The 24,157-nt window shown below is 38.1% G+C and overlaps 1 protein-coding gene across 1 annotated transcript; it reads left to right on the top strand.

Annotated features, from left to right (window-relative positions):
* Positions 1–8,610: 8,610 nt before the first annotated feature.
* CRLS1 (cardiolipin synthase 1) lies at positions 8,611–23,708 on the top strand. Its single transcript, XM_027840331.1, has 7 exons — positions 8,611–9,305; positions 12,061–12,198; positions 15,006–15,135; positions 19,089–19,174; positions 19,948–20,016; positions 22,186–22,277; positions 23,390–23,708. Exons 1-7 carry the CDS (start codon positions 8,826–8,828, stop codon positions 23,475–23,477), a joined length of 1,083 nt encoding a protein of 360 aa, XP_027696132.1. The 5' UTR covers positions 8,611–8,825; the 3' UTR covers positions 23,478–23,708.
* The last annotated feature ends 449 nt before the right edge of the window (positions 23,709–24,157 follow it).

Below are 24,157 nucleotides of genomic sequence, written 5' to 3'. Positions count from 1 at the left end.
TCCTTCTGCTTGGGTTTGGCTCTCAATCTCTAATTTGTTAGCAGTTCCATCTGAAGGTATATAAATGGGAGAGGGGGAATACTCAGTGCGTTTTGCCACTTTTTAAGTAACTGATTTTAAAAAGGTGATGGAAGAAAAGGTGAAGATTAGGTCTGTAAAATTTCTCAACTATTCTCTGTGGCCAAGTTTGTTCATTATAATTATATAGTGTTCAATTCCCTTTTGTTCTTTTCATTTATGTTATTATAGTCAATGTGTACATTATTTTATAAAGGTGGAGACTATAGGTTTGGAATATTTCATATAATAGTAATTGATATTTATGTAGCAATTTAAAGATTGCAAATCGCTACATACACATATATAATATATATATATATATATGCATATTACACTTTACATTGGCAAAGCCACTTTCATTTGATCCTTACCACAACCCTGAAAGAGTTGCTATTATTCCCATTTTACCTATGAAGAAACAGAGCCTGAAAGAAATTGTTACTTGTGTCAAGGTCACATAGCTCTTAAGAATCTGAAACTGAAATTTCAACTTAGGTCTTCCTGATTCCAAGTCCAGCACTCTCTCTGCTGAACCACCTATATAATTATTTGTTGTCAGACATCCTTGATAGGCTGGTTAGATTTGCCAAACTTTTTCCCCCTCTTTTTACCTCTTTGTTATAAGAGAGGCATTGTTGGTTAAGGAATAGGGGAAGATATTCTGGGAAATAAAGGAATGTAAAAACAAAAGATCAACAAAAATAAGATTATGAAAAGGAAAGCCTATGCATTTTCACTAGAAAAATACAAATTTTATTATCAGCTTAAATCATCTTTTTTACTATGTGTGCCCCTACATGCTTGGTGACAGTAGCTCATGCATTCAGTGTTTATGAGATGGTCTTATACATCATGATATAGAAACATTAAAATTATAAAATGTTTAAGTTCCCTCGCTATGTGCTTCTATTAATGTTTTAGTTTACTGTTCTGTCTTAATGTGCTAAAATTGGAACTGTGATTCTTCCATGTTTTCTGTTATTTTCTCCTTCAGTCCATAACAACCCATTCTGTTCATTTATTAACTAGCATTTTCCACTTTGCACATTTCTCGGAAATGTGGGCTGAGGAATCAAGGACAGTCCATTGTTAATGTCCTTGGGGGTTAGGAAAAGCTGTAACTTTTTAGACTGTTGTGATTTAGTCCCTTATTTTGCTGTTAGGCCTTTAAGCTCAAAGTACAAAATACACCCTTCATATTTTATAAACAACATTATTTTAAAATTTGTAATGTCGCAAATTATTTGCTGTATTTTTTATATCTTTGAGCCATTTTGTTTATCTTGTCAATTTGTATAGTACAACTCAATAAGAAAAAGAATTTGATAATGCCATATACATAACAGCAACTTTTGGATTTGGAGCCAGAGGACATGCATGCAAGTTCTGGCTCTGCCACGTATTATTTGTGTGACCTTGGGCAAATCAATTTCTTCATCTGTAAAATAAGAATATTGGACTAGATCAGGAGATCTTAACTAGGGATCTGTGAACTTTTGTAATATTTTGATAATGATATTTAAAAGTAATTGGTTTCCTTTGGAATTGTATGCATTTTATTTCATGCTTTTAAAAAAAATTATTCTGAGGAGTCCATAGGCTTTACTAGACTATTAAAGTGGTCTGTGATGCAAAAAAGGTTAGGAACACCCTTGAGAAAGAAAAATGATATAAACAGATCATCAGGATGGAAAAGGTAAATATGAAAAGCCAAGACAGTCCACAAAATAAAAAAGCTAGAGCCGGGATTCCTTATCTTTTTTGTATAATGGACCCCACTTTGGCAGTCTTGTGAAACCCATGGACCCCATCTCAGAATGTTTTCAAATAAAATAAGTCCTAAATTTTCAGGCAGAAGTTAGATTTGTTTTAAAAGATGTAATTTTTTCCCCACTTACAATCATAGACCCCCTGAAATCTATCCACAGATTTCCTTGAGAGGGTCCATAGACCCCAAGTTAAGAGTCCTTGATACAGATAAAGAAAGCAACTCACATTTGAACCTCAGACTGAAAAGTTGTAAAGATTTGAAATAAGTATTTATTGACATTGAAAAAAACACCTACCTAAAAAGGAATTGAAAAAAAAAAATGGTTAAAGGCAACTCCTGAGACGGCATGAAAAGGAAAAAACAGAACTATTTCCCTCTGCCCCTGTTATCTTACCTAAGTATATAATTTTTAAATGGGGGTCTAATAAGACTTTCTTCCTTTTGACTACAATAAGATTATTTAATAACTATCTTGACTCCTGGTTTACATTAGTGGCATAATAGTAATTTTGTCTGTTTCCTCCTTCAATAAATTATATTTTGATATGTGTCTGAGATATTAATGTTTCAAACATTCCTGAAAAATACCTGGCCCATTAAATTGCTCATTTTGGCTTCTCTTAGCTCTAGCTACCTGAACATAGTGGAGAGGAAACAACTGTTATAAATATTTATGGAGCATGAAAACAGAAGATGTGCTATCAGACCATCCAATCAACAAATAAGCATTTATTAAGAGTTTACTATGTATAATATATCCCTCAGAGCTATGGGTAGATGTATTCTTAACCAAACAAGAGACAGCCAATTACAGAAAAAAAAAACCATAATATTGATTATATAAAACAAAGGGTTCCACACAAACAAAATCAATATATTTAGGATAAAAAGGAAAGTCACCAAAAAATCTTATAAAATTCCTCTGATAAGGGTTGGTATGTAAGATATATAATTAACATATATACACACATATACGTGTGTTTTACATATTTACACATGTTTATATGCACACAATACATATTGTTTATGTGTGCGTGTATAAACATACATAGATACCAATTCATTTGCCAATAGTCAAATGATATGAACAAACACTTCTCAAAAGAACTGCAAACTATTAATACTCATATGAAAGAATGTCCACATCACCAATAAGAGATATGAAAGTCAAAATAAGCCTGAGGTTTCACTTCATATACTCCAAATTGACAAAGATGCCAAAGGTGATAAAAGTTAATGTTGGAGGGGTTATGGGAAGATGGACACACTAGTACATTACTGGTGGACCTATGAATCAGTACAATAATTTTGAGAAGCAATTGTGAATTACACAAATAAAGTAAATAAAATGTCCATACTCTTTGACCCAGAGAGACCATTACTAGGCTTATACCCCAAGGAAGAAATTAATAAGAAAGTCTCCATATACACAAAATTCTTTATAGCAGCAATTTGTGCAATAGCAAAGTATTGGAAACAAAGTAGATTCCCATCAATTGGGGAATGGCTAAACAAATAGTGACACATGAACATAATGGAATATTAACTCTGCTGTAAGAAATGATGAATACAGAGAAGTATAGAAAGATCTACATGAACTGATGCTAAGTGAAGTGAGTAGAGCCAAGAAAACAACACACAGTGACCACAACCATGTAAATGGAAAGAACCATAAAAAAAGACAAAAGTGAATGCTACAAAATTAAAAGCACTAATATATAAAATGGCTCACTAAAAAGGGAAGGCAGAGAGACAGTGGGTGAAATTGTTATTCAGTCATTTCAGTTTTGGCCAGCTCTTTGTAACCCCATTTGGGGTTTTCTTGGTAAAGATATTAGAATGGTTTGCCATTTCCTTCTCCAGCTCATTTTACAGATTAGGAAACTGAGGCAAACAGGATTAAGTGACTTGTCCAGGATCACACAGCTTTTTCTGGGGTTGCATTTGAACTTGGGTCTTCCTGACTCCAGGCCCTGTGTTCTATCCAATGTGCCACCTAGCTGCCCAAACATAACTGCAGATACCTCATGGGAGAACTTAACTCACATATTCAGATTATGAGACTGATAACTCTACATATATATATCTATAGATATATATACACACACACACACACACACACATATACATATATATGTATATGTATATGTCTCTACCTACTGCATCAATGAGGTTCCTTAGGTTGAAATGATGATGTTAAAAAAAAAAGTTAGGGGCAGCTAGGTGGCACAGTGGATAGAGCACCGGCCCTGAAGTCAGGAGGCCCTGAGTTCAAATCCAGCCTCAGACCAAACACTTGACACTAGTGTGTCACCCTGGGCAAGTCACTTAACCCCATTTGCCCCTCCCAAAAAAACCCAACTTTTTTCTAAAGGAACTTGCTATGCACCAAGCTCTGTGCTAAAAAGAAAGAGGAAACAATCTCAAGAAGCCTATAATCTAACAGGGGAATAAAAAGACTGGACCTGTGATTTCCTTGTTATAGGAGACTTCCAGATGAGAACATTCCTTTCACCAATGTAGGAAGGCACCTTCTCTGCAACTCAGATTACTGAAACATTGAATGACCTGCCCAGGATCAGTCAGGGGTGGGTCAGGATGAGTCAAAGATGGAATTTTAATTCAGTTCTTCCTATGTTTAAGGACAGTTCTCTATCCCAAGCTGTCTCAGAGGTAGACAGAATGTAAATAGATAGATACATTTTGCCTATAGGGTAGGTGGAAGGTAAACTTAAGAGAGCTTAGCTGGGACAGGTGAGAGCCTCCTGCAGAAAGTGACATTTGAGCTCAGTTTTGAATCCAGGGATTTTAAAGAGAATGTAGAGAGAGCATTCCAGACTTGGAAGACAGCCAGTGCAAAGGCACAGAGAGGTGAAACAGTGTTGTGTCTAAGAAATAAGCAAAAGGGTATAAAAAGGAAATGACTGTACCCTTGCCTTCAAAGGAATTTATTAAAGGGGGGAGGGGGTGTGAGAGTAGGGAAGGAATGAAACATGCAGAAGTTAGAATATGAATAATATTTTGAGAGGTCAATAGCGGCATAAGAAATTTGAGGACAGCATGAATATTTAAGCTGGAAGGATAAAGAAAGGTTTTGTGGAGAAAAATAGCACACCAAACTAGGCTTTGAAAGATATTTACTTCACAGGAAATGTGAGGAGAGTCCATTCCAGGTGCCAGGGGGAGGCTCATGCAAATGTATGGAAATCAAAGAGCAGTAAGAGACAAAGAATAACAAGTTCAGTGTGGCTTCAGCAAAGAGTATGATATGTAATGGAATAATACAAAATATGCATAGCATAAAGGTTAAATGGTAACTCAAACATCTAGATTTAGGTAATAAGAATCAGAACCACGTTTGAGGCAGAGGGAATAACAAAGAGTAGATGGATACAAGTCCACTATCAAGACGACATGGATAAGTCCTTAGTTAAAGAACTTGATTATAGAGTTGTGTTAAATGAGATTTTGAACCTACACAACTCAGGGAATAGTGGTTATCACTAATAGAGATTGGGGTGGTTAAGTGACTGTGTGGGAAAAACATTAAGTATGCTTTTTGATAGGTTGAATTTTAGGTGTCAGATGTCCTGTGGGCAGTTGGAAGGTCAAGAGAGAGATTAAGGCTTGAGATAACAGATGTTAGAATCATTCATGCAGTATTGAAATTATGGGAGCAGACTGAGGCAAAGCAACCACACTGAAAAAACCAAAAGATCACAGAAACCACACAAGATGAAAAACACCTGATCTCTTTACCAGCTATTTTGCATGAAATTATAAATCTCTTTCAGGTACTCAAATGAAGTAACAGTGCTTTACAAATCTTAAAGCACTATATAGATACTAGCAAATACCGGACAGCTTGCTTTTCTTTTTAAGTGTATAATAAATTTAACATGTTACTTTCCAAGCTGTCCTGCTTATGTGATTCCTTCTGGCCTTGTTTTTGTCTATTTCAAAAAATGTTCCAATGACCTTTTTTTGATCTTTTTACAATCCTATCCTAGCTCCCTCCCCTTGCTCACTCTATCCTCAATTGAGGGGGAAAAAAAAGGAAAAAATATTTCTAATGTAACCCCTGCCCCAAAAATCATCAGTATGGGTCATTGGTGGAGATGAATACTCAGCCTTGCTCCAGAAGCAAGACAGCTTCAGTCTTCATCAGTACCCCCTGAGGATTCATTGAGTTTTAGTCTTCAGAGTCGAGTCTTTGGGCATTTCTGGCTTCCAGCTCAAGACAGAAGATGGAAGAGGCCAACCTCACTTCAAGTTGCTGAAGGAAAAGATTCTGGGAAGACATGAGTAGAGCTGCAGTCTCCATTATATATACACCTATTCCCAGCTTGATTCCGTTTCCCTGTGGTTGAGATCTAGGAAACCCTATCCTGATTAAGCAGAGTTATCCTGCTCCTAAGGAAAGAGCTCCTTCACTCTGTATTGTCTGGTATACATTCTCTTATGTATACCTTCTCTGAGTTCTGTTTTACTGTGATTTGGATAAATGGAATTCTTTGCTATTCACTATGTGTTAACTGTGGAACAGGTTTTTGGTAGTAAAGGGGTTAAAGCCTTGGATATAGACCTTGGGGGGGAGTCCCCCTTCTCCTCAGAAATAACAAAGCTGAGGCAGCTAGGTGGCACAGTGTATAGAGCACCCGGCCTGGAGTCAGAAGAACCTGAGTTCAAATCCAGCCTCAGACCAGACACTTGACACTTACTAGCTGTGTGACCCTGGGCAAGTCACTTAACCCCAACTGCCTCATCCAAAAAAAAAAAAAGGAAGGAAATAACAAAGCTATCCGAAGTTAAACTGAACCTGATCATATCCTGTAACATTTAAGGGAGTATACAGATAATTCTTCTAGCCCAGTACCACTCCTCTCAGAGGAGAGAAGAGCAGTCTCAGGACAAGAATGAAAATCTTTCTTGGAGGCGGGAGAGAAGAGGCTGGAGATGTCTACTCTGCCTCCAGACATACAAAATGACAGGCTTCTCCTTACACGTGGGGTTCTTCCCTACACTAACAAATATACCGTAATTAAGCTAAATAAATCCCCACAAAAACTATGTCCTAAGGAGACTGCAAAGAAGCACATCGAGGACAGGGCTTTGGGGCATATTTATATTTAGGTAGCAATAGGAGAAAGAGTAATCAGCAGATAGAAAAGAAAATCAGTGTCACAGAAGCTAAAGGAGAAGAAAATGTCAAGGAAGGGAGTGATTATTAATGAAAGTTCGGAGATGTGGATTGACAGGGCCACGGGATTTGTCAATAAGGAGAGAAATGATAACTTATGGAGGAAGCAGCTTTAGTAAAATAATAGTGAAAGAAGTCTGATTACAGCAACTTGTGGAGTAAGGAAGGAGAGGTATCAAGTGATATGCTTAAGAAGAGAATAAAAATATTCTGGTGTGACTTAAGTTTAGTGAAGGTAGGAGAGGGCTAAGAGAATGTCTCTAAATTCTGAATCTCCATTAGTTGTTCACTTTAATGCCTTAAAATTTTGACTCCTTTCACTTTTGTCTTAGGTACATAGACTTTTGTCTATTATGGAAGAGAAAGTAACAACTTTAATTACAATAAAGCCATATTCCAAATTACTAACACTTTCTCAATGTTATATTGGTTCATTTTCAATTGAAGGATTTACTTTGCAGAATCATTTTTTGTCTAAGAAATTAATGCGCTACAGCATAAACTTTCAGAAAGTTAATTCAACCTGAAACAGAACACATCTCTGATTGACTCGCCCAAGGTGATATGAGCGCAAAACAAGAATTCAAAACTGGAGCCAACCGTATTCACTGCCCACTTTCATTGCTGTTCCCTGCGTGTGTATAGTTCTGGCATAAATAAGACAAATCCCTCCTCGTTACAATAGGGTGCTGCTTACGGAGCATAGTCTTTCCTACCCAAGTTTCTGTTGCCAATTGAATATGCTACAACAGCAACTCACCCAAACAGTTCCAAACAAGGCTACACTCATTTAACGAGCACCTACTATGTGGCTGGCACCGTGCTAAGCAAACACACCGTCAGCATAGACTAGAAGTCCTACACTGGAAACAAGCCCACCTTTGACATCCACCTTCCGCCTTCCCTTTCCTGCGCCCCATCCCACGGCCCTGGCTCAGAACTCCACGAGCTCCCGAGCGCTCAGACGCCGCGCTTCTCGGCCGGCCCACGCTCGAGGGAAGGCGGGAGGGCGTAGCCTCCTCCGGCCCTCCACGAGGGGCCGGCCACCTCCACCTGTCCTCCCCAAGTAGGAGCGGGACGGGCGCCCGCAGGATTTAAAGCGAGGGAACTGCGGCCCCGTTCTGATCCTGGGAGCGCTGCAGACATGCCTACGGGAGGCAGTGGAGGAAGGGGGTGTCCGTGATGCCAGTGCCCAGTCGGAAGAAGCAGACCGAGGCTGCGGGGGCGCAAGCTCTCGTCTCCCCGCCCAATCCGCGGGCCCCCGTCGTGTGCCCCTCCCCCCGCCCCGCTCCCTGATGGAATGTGTCCCCAGACCACGGTCCCCTCTCTCCTCGTCTCCGGGGCTCCCTTCGTGGCTCGCGCGCCCGCTCCCGGCGTCAGCCGCCTCGCGCCAGTTCCCCGCCCCGCCCCCTCGCTCATTCCCGCCGGAGGCCGCGCTCCGCGCGGCAGTAGGAGGCACCGTAACGGCCCCCGCAGTCCTCACTAACGGACCCGGTCGGGGTAAGTAGCGGGGAAGGCACCGCGCTGTCGTAAAAGTGTCGTGAAAGGGCCCGCCCCTGGCCACCCTTGAGGCCACCTGGACGGGGGCGGAGGCGGCTGGTCGTTCCAACACAAGCATGCCGGTGTCCGCTCGGGGGACGCGGCCTTGCCGTGGGGCTAGTGGGTCGTGAGGGCGACCGAGGGTTCGCCTTCATGGAGAGGCGGCTCTTCTGCGCTTCTTGCTGCTCCTGCTGCTCCTCCTCAGGCCGCTGAGGCGATTTCCGCGCTCTCTCCACGCCCGGCCGCCGCGGGGCCATGCTGCCGGCCTGGCTAAGCCGGGGGTCCCGGGGGGTGTTCCACGGCGCCGGCCGCAGCCTGTCGCGCGCGCCCCGGGCCCGCAGCCCCGTGTCCCTGGAGCGGGGGGCCTCTGCGGGGGCCAGGATCGAGCGGGAGCCCGCCGAGGAGCCGGTGGCGGCAGCCCGGCGGTGGTCTAGGGTGGGCGGCCTCGAGGAACTCCTGGCGGGCGCTGGGAGGCGGCCCCGGCCCGCCTTGAGCCCTGGCCCCGCCGCCTCCTGCGGCTGCTGGGGCCTCCTGCCCACCCACTGGGGGCTGCTGCCGCCCGCGCCGGGCAGCCCCCGGCCCAGGACTGGGGTCCTGGCCGGTCTGCGGCTGGTAGTGTCCGGCCGAAGGGGACACAGCTCTGGAGGGGGAAGGGGGGCCCCGGAACAAACGCCGGAGGCTGCAGGTGCCAAAGGCGTCTTGAACTCGGCGTGGGACCAGCGTCCCTCGAGCCTGGTAGGTAGCCAGGGGCGGCACCTGCGCCCTCCCCCAGCTCGTGGGCCAGGGCTCCTGCCCGACCCGGAGCTGCGGCCGAACCCGACGAGCGAGCATCCCAGCGTGGGCCATTGAGGGTGTCACTGGCGACAAAGCCACCAGCCGGCCCGTGCGGCGGCGCTTCCACGCGCGGTGTCTGTGCCGGAGCTGAAAAGTGGTTTTCGTCTTTGTCATTAGATGAAAAGTATCGTTAAGTGAACTCTTCTTGTTGAGGAATCAATAACAGGAACACAAACTTTCAGCTGACTTAATTTTAAGCATATGACTATTTGGTTTTCAGCTATACCCCAAAAAGACTAGTTACTTTGAGTTCTAATCAAAGCATTTATAGCTTTGATTTTTAAAATAAAAATGAAACTTCTTTGCTTGAGATAGGAAATATTTTCCAACACTTTTTTTTTCATTTGGTACCTGGCATCTGTTAAATATGGACCAAACATTAAGTCAGTCAACGGAGTTTTAAGTGTGGGAGAACTTTTGTCGTCATGATAGCAAATCTCACTCCAATTGTTACATCTTCAATTGTTGTGTCTTCAGTGGCCCTCTATTAGGCCATTCCATCAGATGTGCAGCATGATTTGAGGTAACCACATCAAGGCAGAAGTATAAGCTGCCTTAATAGCTAAAGCATGTTGGCATTTGAGTGCTGTATGGTTTGAGGTTGCCATATCCTGGCAGAAGTTCCTTCATAAACTTCAGTCGTTTCTCGAGCATGACACAGGTTGAGTGTCATCTGGTTGGGTAATCTGAGATTAGCTTCTTTAACTTTTTGAGAGTTTTACAAATTTAGCTTAATGATTGTGAATTAATTTAGTAATATATTCTAACTGACCTGAATTATGTGGCAGAAACAAACTAACTCCTTTCACCGGTATCTTGGGATCCAGTCTAGCTTCTTCAGTCATAATCATCAAATTAATTTACCTGGATGTACAAGACTGTTTATCCTTGATTGTTTTATCTCATTCGTTCTCCCAAGAATAATGCTTAATATTTTTATTCTGTTTTTTGCTTTTTATTTCATTACCCTCAGCCATTAAGTGATTTATCACATTTTTCTTCATTGTCTCATTGGATATGTTTAACTTGCTCTATACCAGACCGTGCCTGGAAGTGTACATCTTTGTTCTTTGGACTGTGGCAATGGAAAACAGAGTGTGACCTTTTAACTTGAATTTTGACACACTCCTAGTAGGGTTCAGTTAAATTATGTAAGGGGGCCCATTGAACAAAATCCATTCCACAGTTACTTGTTGAATGTCTGCCCTGTGCTAGGTGTATTATGCTATGTGTTGTAGGACAGGTAGCTGGGGAAGGATACAGAGAAAGATGATATGGCCTAAATAAATGTCTGAAGATTTGTATTCCACTTGAATTACTGAATGACAGTCCTATTTCACTGTAGAGTACTTTTCAGACATTGTGTTTTTTAAAAAAACAAACTAGGTTTAAAAACATTGGTTGCCAGATTCTGTTAGAAAAATGTAGTACCTTCAGAGTACTCTTTTTTCTTAGAATCTTTCAGTTAAGATTTGATTTTTCAAATGTGTCTTCCAAGTTTCTATGAAGCACCAAATAATGGGACAATGGGTCTCAGGGTGAATGAGAAGAAAATCCCATTAGGGAGTTAGGAGTAGCAATTCAGAGTTGGATTTTAGGAAAGTCACATTATTGGAAGAGTATTTCTGTTCTACCATTTACAGCTGAAGCTTTTAAGAATTGAAATGTTGTCACTTGAAAAATTTCTTGCCAAAAATATGGGAGCTTCTTGAAGGCAGCTGCAAATCAGCTAATTTGTCACTTTCAAGTTCAAATAGCTATTTGTAACTTTCAAATCGTTTTCAAGATGAAGCATAGATGCCAATATATTCCATAAACATCTGCTTAGGGAAGACATTTGGTGGAAGAAATTAGTAGGGAGGCCCTGAATTTTAGGGTGGGGTGCTGTTTAAATTTAGTTTCCCAGTTCATAAATTTCTTTAAAATTGTTCTGGATTGTGTATTTTCCTTAACTTTCAGCAGGGCATCTGAGTAGAGATATTCTTTAGACCAGCCTTAAAGGCCTTACATAATGGTACCCAATCTACCTTTGTAGCTTTATTTTCCTTTCATATACCGTGTCTAAGCTGGACTAAAGATTGTTCCACAAACAAAAGCCATGCTTCTTTGCCTTTTGCTCATTCTACTATACACAGTGGATGAAATGCCCTCGTGAAATCTCCACCTTTTAAAATTCCATTCTTCAACAAAACTTAAACCTCCTTCCTAACCATTTCTGAAAGCATAAACTATTTCTGGCTTTTTTGTTTTTGTTTTTGTTTTTTTTTTAGTAATTTGTATTTGCATTTTTTTCTCTTTCCTTCTTTCTCTTCTTAATTGACACACTTCTACTTAGGAGGCTGCTTGTAGAAGCAACCAGAATAACTGTCTTGTTTATATTTCCCATTAAGACGTAGCACAGTGTAATCCAATTAATGCCTAGTAGGAGTTGAATAAATTTTGGTAGACACAGAACTAAATTAATAGTGACTCAAATTAAAGTATATTCATAGTCCGTGATCCTGATTATTGGTGGGGAGGGAAGATTCTGCCAGAAAATTATTGGCTTTCTGTTAAACCACTCCTTTAATCTTTTTAGGATGTGATAGTACTAGTTTAAAGTTAAAAACAATTAAAGTATATATTAATTTTTAATTTTCTTGTTTTTCTGTTCCAGTATGAAAACCCATGGACAATCCCAAATTTATTGTCAATGACAAGAATTGCCTTGGCCCCAGTTTTGGGTTATTTGATTATTGAAGAAGATTTTAATGTTGCACTAGGAGTTTTTGCTTTAGCTGGGCTAACTGATTTGGTGAGTTATAATATGTGTCTACAGAAATTATGTAATTATATTGAGCCACTGTAGTCATTTATTAAAAGAGCCAGTGAATGTTGCTATACAGTAATCATCAGACAAATCTATAAAATTTGAAGTCAGTATTGTTGTTAATCTCTTAGATGCATCTATTCTCAGGTGGTAGCAATTCTTAGTATTCCTTTATATTTAACTGTTACTTCAATAACATAGTACTCTACATTTGTACAGCTGGTGGGCATTTTTGAGGTGTTGTCATGTCTAAATAGTTCATACAAATGAAAAAATTGAGACACAGAGAAACTAAGTAAACTGCCTAATATTACATAGCTAGTTAGTAGCAGAGCTGGAACTAGAACCCTGTGTTCTTTCTGTGAGACTGTACTGTTCGACTATTCAGCCAAACTGGTGTGGTTTGTGTGTGTGTGTGTGTGTGTATGTGTTTTTTATGAAGTTATCTTGTCTTGAATTAGTTTGTCTTTCTACTTACCTCACCTTATGTAATTATTGTAGCCCCTATTGTCTAAACTCAACCTTTTCTTATAGTTTATAAGTGTACTTGAGTACTCTTCTTATACCTTTGTAGTTTACCAGATTTTTTCCTAGTGGATGGCCCATTATTCATATATATCTACAACGTACAACTTTTCACTAAGGTGATGATAGTCTACTGTTACTTTGCCAACAGTCCAATATTTAGTGTGTTCGATGAAAACACAAAACATTAAAAGACCCCCAAAATAAAGATTCTAATGGTTTTAAACCTTATAGTAATTTTTCATACACTATTCAAAACATGTATTAATGTATTTTCTTAATGTAAATCTATTCCACCAATCAAGTTTATGCTTTGAAATTTACTTGTCTTAATTTCATTTGCAGTAGTAAACAGGAAAATAATATTCCATATCAAAATTTTTGATCAGAAAGTATTTATCTAGCATATTTTTATGTAACATGATAAGCAGAGATCAGATTGTCAGTCAGTCCATCTGTAAGCATTATTGAGCAACCTACTCTGTGCCAGACAGTCTGCTGAGCGCTGAGAATATAAAAAGAGGCAAAACATAGTCTCTGCCCTCAGTGATCTCATAATCTAAAGGGGGCAGGGACACAACAATATATTAAAAGAAGGAAGGACTAGAATTAAGCACTTTCTATAGAAGAAGGGATTTTAGTTGGGGCTTAAAGGAAGGCAGGGATGCCAGTAGGTGGAGCTGAGGAAAGAGAGCATTCCAGACAATAAGAGAAAGTGCTTGGAGCTGAGAGACAGTGTCTTGTTCAAGGAATAACAAGAAGGCCAGTGTCACTGGATCAAATAATACTTGGTGGGGGAACAAGGTATAAGAAGATTGGAAGGGTTCAGGGGGGTAAGGACTTTGAATGCTGAGCAGTAGATCTTGTATTTGATCTTGGAGGTTCCCTGTCGGGAACCAGTGGAGTTTATTGATTAGAAGAGGTAAGATGGTTGGACTTGCACTTTAGGAATATCACTTTGTTGACTGAATTGAATGGAGCATGGATTGGAGTAGAGAGAGACTAGCAGGCTATTCCATTAAGGCAGGCATGAGGTGATAAGGCCTGGACCAAAGTGGTGGCAGTGTCAGAGGAGACACAGGGACATATTTGAGAGATGCTGCAAAAGTGAAGTTAACAGGTCTTGTTAATAGATTAGATAATGGGGGGGAGGGAATGAGAGATGATGAGGAATCCAGGGTGACAAACTCAGGTTTCCATCCAGGGTAACTGGGAGGATGGTGTTGCCCTCTATTGTAATAAGGAAGTTAAGACATGGGGAGATTTTAGGGAGGAAGATAATGAGTTCGGTTTTTGATAGGTTAAATTTAAGATGTCTACTGTACATCCAGTTCAAGATGTTTGAAAGGCAGTTGGAAATGAGAAATTGGAGGTAAGCAGAGAATTTGAGGCACAATAGGTAGATTTGAGAATCATCAGCATAGAGATGATAATTAAATCAATGGGAGCTAATGAGACCACCAAGTGAAGTAGTGTAAAGGGAGAAATGAGAACCCAGAGCAGAACCCTGTGGGACAACCAAGGTTAGAGGGTTTGACCTGGATGAGGAGCTAGTAAAGGAGACTGAAAAAGATTGTGGTCTGATAAAAGAACTAGGAGAAATTGGTGTCCCAGAAACCTAAAGACAAGAGAGTATTTAGAAGAGGTGATCAACAGTGTCAAAGGCTGCATAGAAGTTGAGGAGAACGAAGAATAAGAAAAGGCCGTTGGATTTTGCAGTTCATAGAACATCAGTAACTTTGAAGGGAATTGTTTCAGTGGAATGATGAGGCTGGAAGCCTCAGGCCTTCTTGAGGATTGTGCCTCATACAAAGACAGAGATTGTTGATGCTATAGAACATGGGAATAACTGAACAGGCACTAAAAATAGTGTATAACTAAATCATATATTACCTGTATTAACCACCCAAGCTGCACACGTAGATTATTGACATAGTAGAGAAATGATGAAAATTACAGGTTTATAATTGAGAAATTTTTAGAAGTGAAATGTGTAACAATGAATTAAAGAAGTATGGGGAGAGGGTGTATAACATCAAATTTTAATAACACTTCAGTTGATTTTATATGTCTTGTAAATAACATATTTTTTGTTTAGCAATCCAGGAACGCTGCTTTATTTTTAAGTGATCTCTCATAGAATTAACAGATTGCCATTAGTGATTTTTTTTTTCTGGTGTATATAGCAGGATCTTGTTGCTGTGAAATATCTCTTGTAGATTAATGATGACATTTGTTTAACAAAACAAAAACTCTTCTATTTTCAGTTGGATGGATTTATTGCTAGAAACTGGGCCAACCAGAAATCAGCATTGGGAAGTGCTCTTGATCCACTTGCTGATAAAATACTCATCAGTGTCCTATATATTAGCTTGACATGTGCAGATCTTATTCCAGGTAAGAACTCAAAACTAATATTCGGTATTGTGGCAAATTTCTTACAAAATTGATTTCTTGGTTTTAAGGAACTTAGTGGCAAGAAACATCCTCTACCAAAGCATATCAGCAACTGATTTGCAACTTATAGTCTTAATAATAGTTGCCTGGGTCTTAGAGGTTAAAATGATTTGCCCAAGGTCACATAAAACCACTATGTGTCAGAAGCATGATTAGAACACAAATCATCTGATTCAAAAACTCTAATCAGACATGTAATGTTCTTTCTGTCATAATAATATTGTGATAAAGTCTAATAATAGGCCACAGATTTCTTTTAATCAAGGAAAATTTGATGCAAAAGTTTCTCCAATTTAAATTTTTCACCAACAAAAAATAATATAATTTGGTTATAGAACCGTATTTGTTCTTCCTTAAAATGTAAGCACTAAGTCAATTTTTATTTCTTTAAGAGATTGAATGCTCAGAACTTAAATATCTAAGGTAAATTTTTTTTTATAAACAGTTCAGACTCTTTGCTGAGAGATACTACAAATTATTTTTAATACTATTTTATTTTTTCTCCAGTTACATGTAAGAACAATTTTGAGCATTTTCTTAAATTTTGAATTCCAATTTTTCTCTCTCCCTCTCTCATCTTCCCCCTTCCTAAGATGGTAAGCAGTTTGATAGAGGTCATACGTGTTCAGTCTCGCAAAACATATTACCATAGTCATGTTGTGAAAGAAGATATAGACCTAAATGAAAAAAAAAATAGTATGCTTTCATCTTCATTCAGACTCCACCAGTTCTTTCTCTGGACGATGGCATTTTTCATAATGAATCCTTTGAAATTGTCTTGGATTATTGTATTACTGAGAAGAGTTAAGGCATTCACATTTGATCATTGTATGGTATTGCTATTACCTTGTACAATATTCTCCTGGTTCTGCTCAATTAACTTTGTATCAATTCATGTAAGTCTTTCCAGGTTTTTAGAAATCAGCCTGCTCATCATTTCTTATAGCACAGTAATAGTCCATTGCAATCATATACCACAATTTGTTCAGCCATTCCTCAGCTGATGGGCATCCCCTCAGTTTCTAATTCTTTGTCACCACAAACAGCTGCTTTAAATATTTTTGTACAGAAAGGTCCTTTCCCCTTTTTGAATTATTTTTAAATAACATCTGCATTTGTATTTTCTTATATTAAACCTTTTGAAAGTAGTATCATGATTTTCTGAAACACATGACTATATTTTTTCCTAATAGACGCCTACTTAAGAAAAATGAGAACTCTAGAAGTTTGAATATTCCTGCTATATTTTATATCTGTATTACACAAAATTCTATTCAACTCAACAGATGTTCATTGTGTACCTACTGTGTGCAAGACACTGTACTAGTCACTGGCAATATAAAAAATGAAAAACCTAGATGGCACAGTGGGTAGAGTGCTGGATTTGGAAGCAGAAAGGCCTGAGATCAAATCCTGTTTCAAAAACTTTGTAGCTGTGGAACCATGAGCAAGTTACTTATCCTCTATCTGACTCAGTTTCTACCTCTATATAATGGGGGTAAGAATAGCATCTACCTCCCAGGGTCATTGTGAAGATCAAATGAGGTAATAAATGTAAAGCATTTTGCAAACCTTTTAAAAGTTCTAGATAAATGTTAGCTATTAGCTTCTTGAAGAACTTTCAGTCTAATGAGAAGATAGAGCATATATGCAAATAAGTTTGATCCAAAATAAAATGTAATAAAGGCAAAGGAGAAGAGAAAAGGTTCTCTAAGAAAACTTGAGGAGATTATTTTTTCAGCTGGAAGAGATCAGAGTGTTTTAAGATTCATGAAGGAGGTGGTTTCATAAATATAGGAAAATTATATTTCACTTCTGTTGACATCTTAGATGGGTTGAAACATTAGGTACTTACTATGTGCCAGGCACCATGTTGTATTGTGGATACAAATAAGTACAAGCCAGGAAGACTGCCCTCCAGGAACTTAGAGGTAATGGGGGAAGGACAGCACATAAAAAGGGTATTGTCAAAGTGAGGAAGGGGACAGCTGACACAGTCTGCTATGGAAATCCAAGTAGTGAGGGGAGGGTGGCTTCACTGCCAAGAGTAAAGTAGAGAACCTTGAAGTAAACAAACAGAAAAAGGCCTGCGAACAGCCAAAACGTCTCAGAAACATCCACATACAATACCTGAGTTTGTCTTGTCTCTTCACTTAAAATAAAGAGCATTTGTACAAGTCCTGCTTTATGCTACTGTGGTAGAATCTGAAGGTAGAAAAAGAAGAAATTAACCAGGGCAAGTTACTTAACCGTTCTGAGCCTCCCTTTCCTCATACTTTAAAAGGGGGCTAATATTTTGACCAGTCTTCCTTAAAGGCTGTTAGAAAGACAGTGCTTTGGGGCAGCTAGATGGCACAATGTATAGAGCACTGGGCCTGGAATCAGGAGGACCTGAGTTCAAATCCAGCCTTGGATACATAACACTTACTAGCTCTGTGACCCTGGGCAAGTCACTTAACCCCATTACCTAGCCAAAAAAGGGGGGGGGGGGGTTAGCTAGGTGGCCTAGTGGATAGAGCACTGGATTCTATCCACTGAACGACCTGAGTTCAAATCCAGGCTCAGACACGTAACACTTACCAGCTGTGTTACTCTGGGCAAGTCACTTAACCCCAATTGCCTCACCAAAAAAAAAGAGAGAGAGAGAGAGAGAGAGAGAGACAGTGCTTTGCATACTATAAAACACCTAGTTAAATTTAAGTAATATATTGGTATTAGGAGAGGCCTTCTGTCCAGCACTCAGTCTATTTAGATATAGCCTTCCTCACAGTCTGAGAGTCTCAGTTATGTTTTCCTAACCCAGGAAATCAGTCAATGGTAAAATTGGGGGATATTGTTTCTTAGAAGCAAACTCCCTGGCAGCAATAAGGAATAGCTGAAGACTTGAGAAGTGAAGAGGAAGACATTAAAAAATCTTTAAATAGGGGCAGCTAGGTGGAACAATGGACAGAGCACTGGCCCTGGAGTCAGGAGGACCTGAGTTCAAATCTGACCTCAGACCAAACACTTGACACTCACTAGTTGTGTGACCCTGGGCAAGTCACTTAACCCCAATTGCCTCACCCCCCCCCCAAAAAAACTTTAAATAGTAGCCTCTGGGGCCTTTTAATCCTGTATACATCACTAACCCTTGAAGGCATCATGGTATATTACAATACAGTACAATAATTGAGGTTCACAGTGAAACTCTGAAGTGATCAAGAAAAGGGTTGTGGTCTGTATAATCTTTGAAGATGGAGAAATGATTAACCCATTCTAAAAAGTTTTCCATGCACTGTGATTAGAATTTAAATGTTTTGGGATGCAAGAGAGCAAACTGCATTTAATTTGAAAATTTATGTAGAACACTTTCCCTGACAATACTGAGTAAATGGGGTATTTAGATGCATTTATTAATGTCAACTGGACATAACTGACCTCTAACCTGTGGATAGCTGGAGCTGAACAAAGCAGGCTAGAGACAGGAGAGTCAGGAATCAGACAAGTTTAATTTCAAAGTGAGGGAAACGGCTTGCAATGCCTGTGCCAGGGTGAGGGGACCCAAGGCATTGTGGGGACATCTCAATACTCATACCAGTGGCTATGCAAGTGAGTTACAACCCTGACAGTGAGGGATAACAGCAACAATGAGACAAGTTTGATTCATGGCTTCATGACTGGAACATGGCTACTTGTCTGAGCTTGTCAGGTTCTTGTCCGACCTCAGCAAACACCTGGTGCTGGTCAAAGCAATATGACAATTATGTGATTTTGTCAGAGGGTGAGTGCAAAGCATTGTTGTTATGCCATGCTCAGGGTAGAGCTTGCTTGCTGGGCCTTAGCTCGGGAAAAGAGGGTGTCTCCTAATATCTTGACAGTGTATACGTTAAGATGATTTCATTTTCACTTTTCAGTTTCACTTACTTACATGATTATTTCAAGAGATATAGTGTTGATTGCTGCCGTTTTTTATGTCAGATACAGGACTCTTCCATCACCAGTAAGTAAAAAATGTACTTTATTTTAAAGTGAGATTACTTAAAACTTTATAGAGAGAAAAAATTCTGTGAAGACCACAGTCTTGAAGTGTTATTCTGACATACAGTGGGGGCTATTTGTTGAAATATCTTTTAGTGATGATTTTTGATCCCTTAACCAACTGATTCAATTAGTGGTTTGTTTATTTTTTTTTTTAAAAGCATGCATCATCATGCTTCATAAAAGAGACTAAAGTAATTACTTAATAACATGAAAATACAACTAAATTTAAAAGGTGCAGGAACTTATTTTGTAAGTTCATATTTCTTTTCAATTAATTGATTCATCTATTTAATTGAATATTATCACAGACTTAATAAAAATTGTCTTTTAAGGGCAAAAGCCAGCATGTTGTTAACTCTGCTTAGGACTACTCTAAAGGATTTGCCTGATGTCTAAATCACCAGCTAGATTCTAACTAAATATGATGGATTTTTTAAAATGATACTGACTTTACTATTTTTAATCCTCCAAACTAAAAGTAGTGATTCTAATTAAAATACAGTTTTAAACAGATGTTTTGTTATGCATTCAATTTGATTTAATCAAATGATTCCATTAATCTCTTGATTGCATAAAGCAGGACCTTGATGTATAATGTATTGCAGATATTACTATTTATATTTTATTCTATAAGTTATACATAAAATTTGATCATAGTAAGTTTCTAAAAATTACAGTTTTTTCTTTTCAAAAGTAAACTACATATCCAAACTTTTATTATCACTTTCACAGCGAACACTTGCTAGATATTTCAATCCTTGCTATGCCACTGCTAGGTTAAAGCCAACATTCATCAGTAAGGTAAGGACAATATAAACTCTTTCAGTTCTTTATTTTACACCCTTTTTTAAATCTCTTTTATTATGTTGTTCATTCCCAATATTAAAGATGCACTTAGATTTTTTGTTTCTTTCTCTGATTATAAAAAAAATTTTCATTATAGCATTTTGCTAAAATAAGTGTAGGTCCTTGGATCTGCTGAAGCTACAGATGAAACATGGCTTCTCATTTAATGAATTAGCTAGCAAATGATACATGCTTATGACACATTAGAAGAAAGTGATGTCACCTACATACTTCTATCTCACCGGCTTTCCTCCTCAAGTTCCTAGATCTTTGTCAGTCTTATGATTAGTTTTATTGGAAGATTAGGAATTTTAGTATACTCTTCAAGGTGATTTATATTTGAATTGGGGAAGGTGAAGAGTGGAAGGGTAACTGGTCTTGGACAAACAAAAAACATTTCTGCTGCCTTCCTGCAATGTAAACATCACATATAATCTACTTTTATTTGTTACTATCACATGCAAAGGAACAAGAAAAAGCATTATTTCATAGGATAGTATCAAAACACTAAGACTATATATGCCCAATTTGCTCTGCTGGATGCCAGGATGCAAAAATTGCATCATTTCACAGTAACCTGTACTTAGTAGTGATATGCTTTTTTTTTTTTTTTTTTTTTTTGGTACGTGAAGGTGATATTTCTATAAGGGTATGCTATGTACTTGGAACTGCTTCTCTAATAGTAACAATTTGCATTTCCCTATCAGTGCCCCATCTCCAGTTGGTTAGCTTGGAGTCTGGCCTTGGAACAATTAACTGGTCTACAGGGGGATGGAAATCACATCCTTGTTCTCATAAATACCATGTTGTAACCAACTTAGCTAACCTGCTCTAATGGGATTTTAATTTTGTCTGTATTGTTTTGGCTTCTAAATGCTATATATTCAGCAGCAGTTGAAAGGGAGTAACACTAAATTGGCAGGTGATTCAAGGAAGGATAAGGACAAATGTTTCAGTGTCTTATCCTTGGAGGTAGGCCTCCAGGTAATAATATTAGTAATAAGAATAAAATAGTTATAGTATTTGTTATATGCCTCTTTCGTGACCACAGCAACCCTGTAAACTTCTTAAGTGCAGGGACCATGGATTTTCTAAAGTTGATTCCTTCCCCCTCCGTCACTCAACCTTTGCTAGTATCACTTAGCACAGTGTCCTGAGTATGTGGATGTTTAATACAGTTTTGCTCTTGTTAGTATAAGCACCTTTTTGAAGTAGTTCTCTTTTTTATTATTACCTGGTTGGGAAAGTAGTAGTATAACACAAGTAATAAGGTGTTATGGTCTCCTAATAGTCTTTTTCCCTTGTCTATACCACTTCCCTGTTTTCTTTCTTCATTGTTGTCTCTTTATACTCCAGTCATAGGGTCAATATGTTCTTTGTTCCCTTTTCTTAGTAGTCCCTTTTTCATGCCCGTATATTAGGGACATCCTCCCAACTCTGGAAAATTTGCTTCAGTGAGGGTGAGCAATGAGATGAATATTTAACATTGATGGGCCAGGGGATGGGTGGTATAGTGAAAAGATCACTGAATTCAGAAGCCCTAAGTTCTAGTTTTGGTTCCACTATTAACTTGATGTACGACTTTAGATAAATTATATCATTTCTATATTACCCCCATCTAAACAGTGGAGATAATAATGCTTGCCCAATTCACTCCATAGGGCAGAAAATATTTTACTTTTGTTTTTGTATCCCTAGCCTACCATAATACATGACATAATAATAGGTAGCTTAATAAATGTTTGTTGATAGGGTTGTGCAAATAAACTGAGATCATGTGAGATCAGTTTGAAAAATTATTAAAGCAATATACAAATGAATGATGTTGGTATTATTTCCAAACTAGTGCTATTCTTCTCACATCCATATAGAATAACCTTGCAGATGTATTCATTTGTAAATCCTCAATATAATTAAATAGCTAAAATTTCTTTAAAAGAAAAGTATGTATGTGTTATTTTTAATTTCTATATCAGGAATATTTCAGTTCAACATCTAACATTTGGTGGATGCTCTATCTTAAAACAGCCAGTTTCATTGTCTACTTGTCCGTGTGCTACATAATTGAGAATAGATCTAGGTGGCCTTGATTTATTTTTTGCCTAAACGTTTGTTTTTCTGTAGGTGAATACAGCAGTTCAGTTAATTTTAGTGGCAGCTTCTTTGGCAGCTCCAGTTTTCAATTATGTTGACAGCATTTATCTTCAGATACTTTGGTAAGGTAAAATTTTAATTTATCACTCTGAGAATTTTAATGTAACTGTCTTGGTAGTTTTAAAAATTATTTCATCTGTAGTGCTACTTTGTCAGCAGTATCAACAGTATTGATAATAATCTGTAGCATTGAAAATGTACCAACTTTATAAGTATTAAGTGTTGTAGCTTATTGTGATATTTGTGTATACTTTGCAATTGTGAGATTTTTTTAAAGAACACAGCTTGTATCAACTGATCATTTTCCCACAAATAATCTCTTGTAATATTTTCCTTGAAAAATAAGTTAATCAAAACTGCCTGTATGCTAATTATATACATTCCTATTGTGTTTTCAGCTATTTGTTAAGAGAAAGTAATGATGTGTGCTTGAACCTTGATAATTTGAAACCAGCATTAATATATTTTATTTAAACTGAATACCATTTCCTTTTAATGTTTTCTTCATTTGCATTATTATGCAAGTACTATTTGTGTCATTCTTTTGGTTTTGCTTTATTCTGCATCATTTGTAGAAATGTGAAGTTACTAATTGGGGCAGCTAGGTGGTGCAGTAGATAGAATGCTGGGCGTGGAGTCAGGAAGGACCTGAGTTCAAATCCAGCCTCAGACACTTAATGCTGTGTGAGCCTGGGCAAGTCACTTAATCCTATTTGTCTCAGTTTTCTTATCTATAAAATGAGCTGAAGAAGAAAATGGCAAACCACTCCATTATCTTTGCCAAGAAAACCCCAAAAAGGGGTCACAAAGAGTCAGACGTAACTGAAAACAACCAAACAACAATAACAAGTTATTACTGATTGCCATACAATTCTCAAAGTCATCCATTCCATCTTTCAAATATTTGATTGTGTTTGATGCATACAACACAAATCTTTTTTTTAATGGTTAAAAGATCATTTGACTTTTGATAATTTTTTCAAATTGTCTTTTGAAAATTATGCCTACTAAACTTTAGCTAAACTTTCTGTTAACTGATGGCAAATTTTAACATTTCATTATCTCATGGCTCATATAATGTGGAAAAGGAAGTTTAGTATAAGGCAGGTACATTTTTTTAAAAATTGTTATAACCTGTATTTCTTTTTTCTTCTTACTTCCCCTACAACAAAAGGTGTTTTACAGCTTTCACCACAACTGCATCAGCCTACAGTTATTATCATTATGGCCGGAAAACAGTCCAGGTGATAAAAGGCAAATAAATGTCATCCATCATTGTTAGCTGGGAAGCAGGAAGACATCTACATCAGAATCAGCTGGTAATCTACAGGAGTCTCTCTTTTTTGTTAGTTTGGAAAAGACTTTATCAAAACATAAACCATGTCAATGTCATCCCAATTGAAGTCAAGTGCATTGAAATTAAGCTTAAATCATGTACTGTACATATGTGGAATTTTCCAATGTATTTTTAAATAAAAATATAATTTGGAATTTTTTATCTTAGATTTCTTAAAGTAATTTACAATTCACCAATTATTGTTAGTCAATTTTGAATTTTTTTAAAGAAATATTTCCTGAAAATATAGTTTATATCCAGGTTCCCTTGTTTATTAAGTAGAATTTTCATTCTTAAAGCATTGTATGTTACCAGGTCAGTTAAAGGGAAGGGACTTAAGATTTAATGTGAACTTATATACAACTTAGGTGAAGAGTTTTATTTTTCAAATCTCTGGCCTGTAGCAGTTGATAATGGATATGTCATTTGTTAGATTGGTGATATGTATGACAAGCAAAGTTTTATAAAGAGGGTTTAAGATGCAGTGTGTTTTGAAAGTAAAGTCAAACACGTACCAGAGTACTTAAGTTCATGTTACATCTTCCAAAATCTTTGATGCCTAATAGTTATTTGTTATTTATGTCAGGATAACGAGTAACAGAATAA

This window comes from Vombatus ursinus, unplaced genomic scaffold (genome assembly GCF_900497805.2).
Source record: "Vombatus ursinus unplaced genomic scaffold, bare-nosed wombat genome assembly UNPS02014841.1, whole genome shotgun sequence".
Lineage (NCBI taxonomy): Eukaryota > Metazoa > Chordata > Mammalia > Diprotodontia > Vombatidae > Vombatus > Vombatus ursinus.
The sequence above is the reverse complement of the archived record's forward strand: the minus strand, read 5'-3'. Positions and strand labels throughout refer to the sequence as shown.

What these genes read in the sequence shown, in the direction of transcription:
- CRLS1 (XM_027840331.1), top strand. Translation starts at nt 8,826, where the DNA reads ATGCTGCCGGCCTGGCTAAGCCGGGGGTCCCGGGGGGTGTTCCACGGC. An exon ending in TAGCTGGGCTAACTGATTTG is followed by an intron (nt 12,199 to 15,005) that starts GTGAGTTATAAT and finishes TTCTATTTTCAG; the next exon opens with TTGGATGGATTTATTGCTAG. An exon ending in ACAGGACTCTTCCATCACCA is followed by an intron (nt 19,175 to 19,947) that starts GTAAGTAAAAAA and finishes TCACTTTCACAG; the next exon opens with CGAACACTTGCTAGATATTT.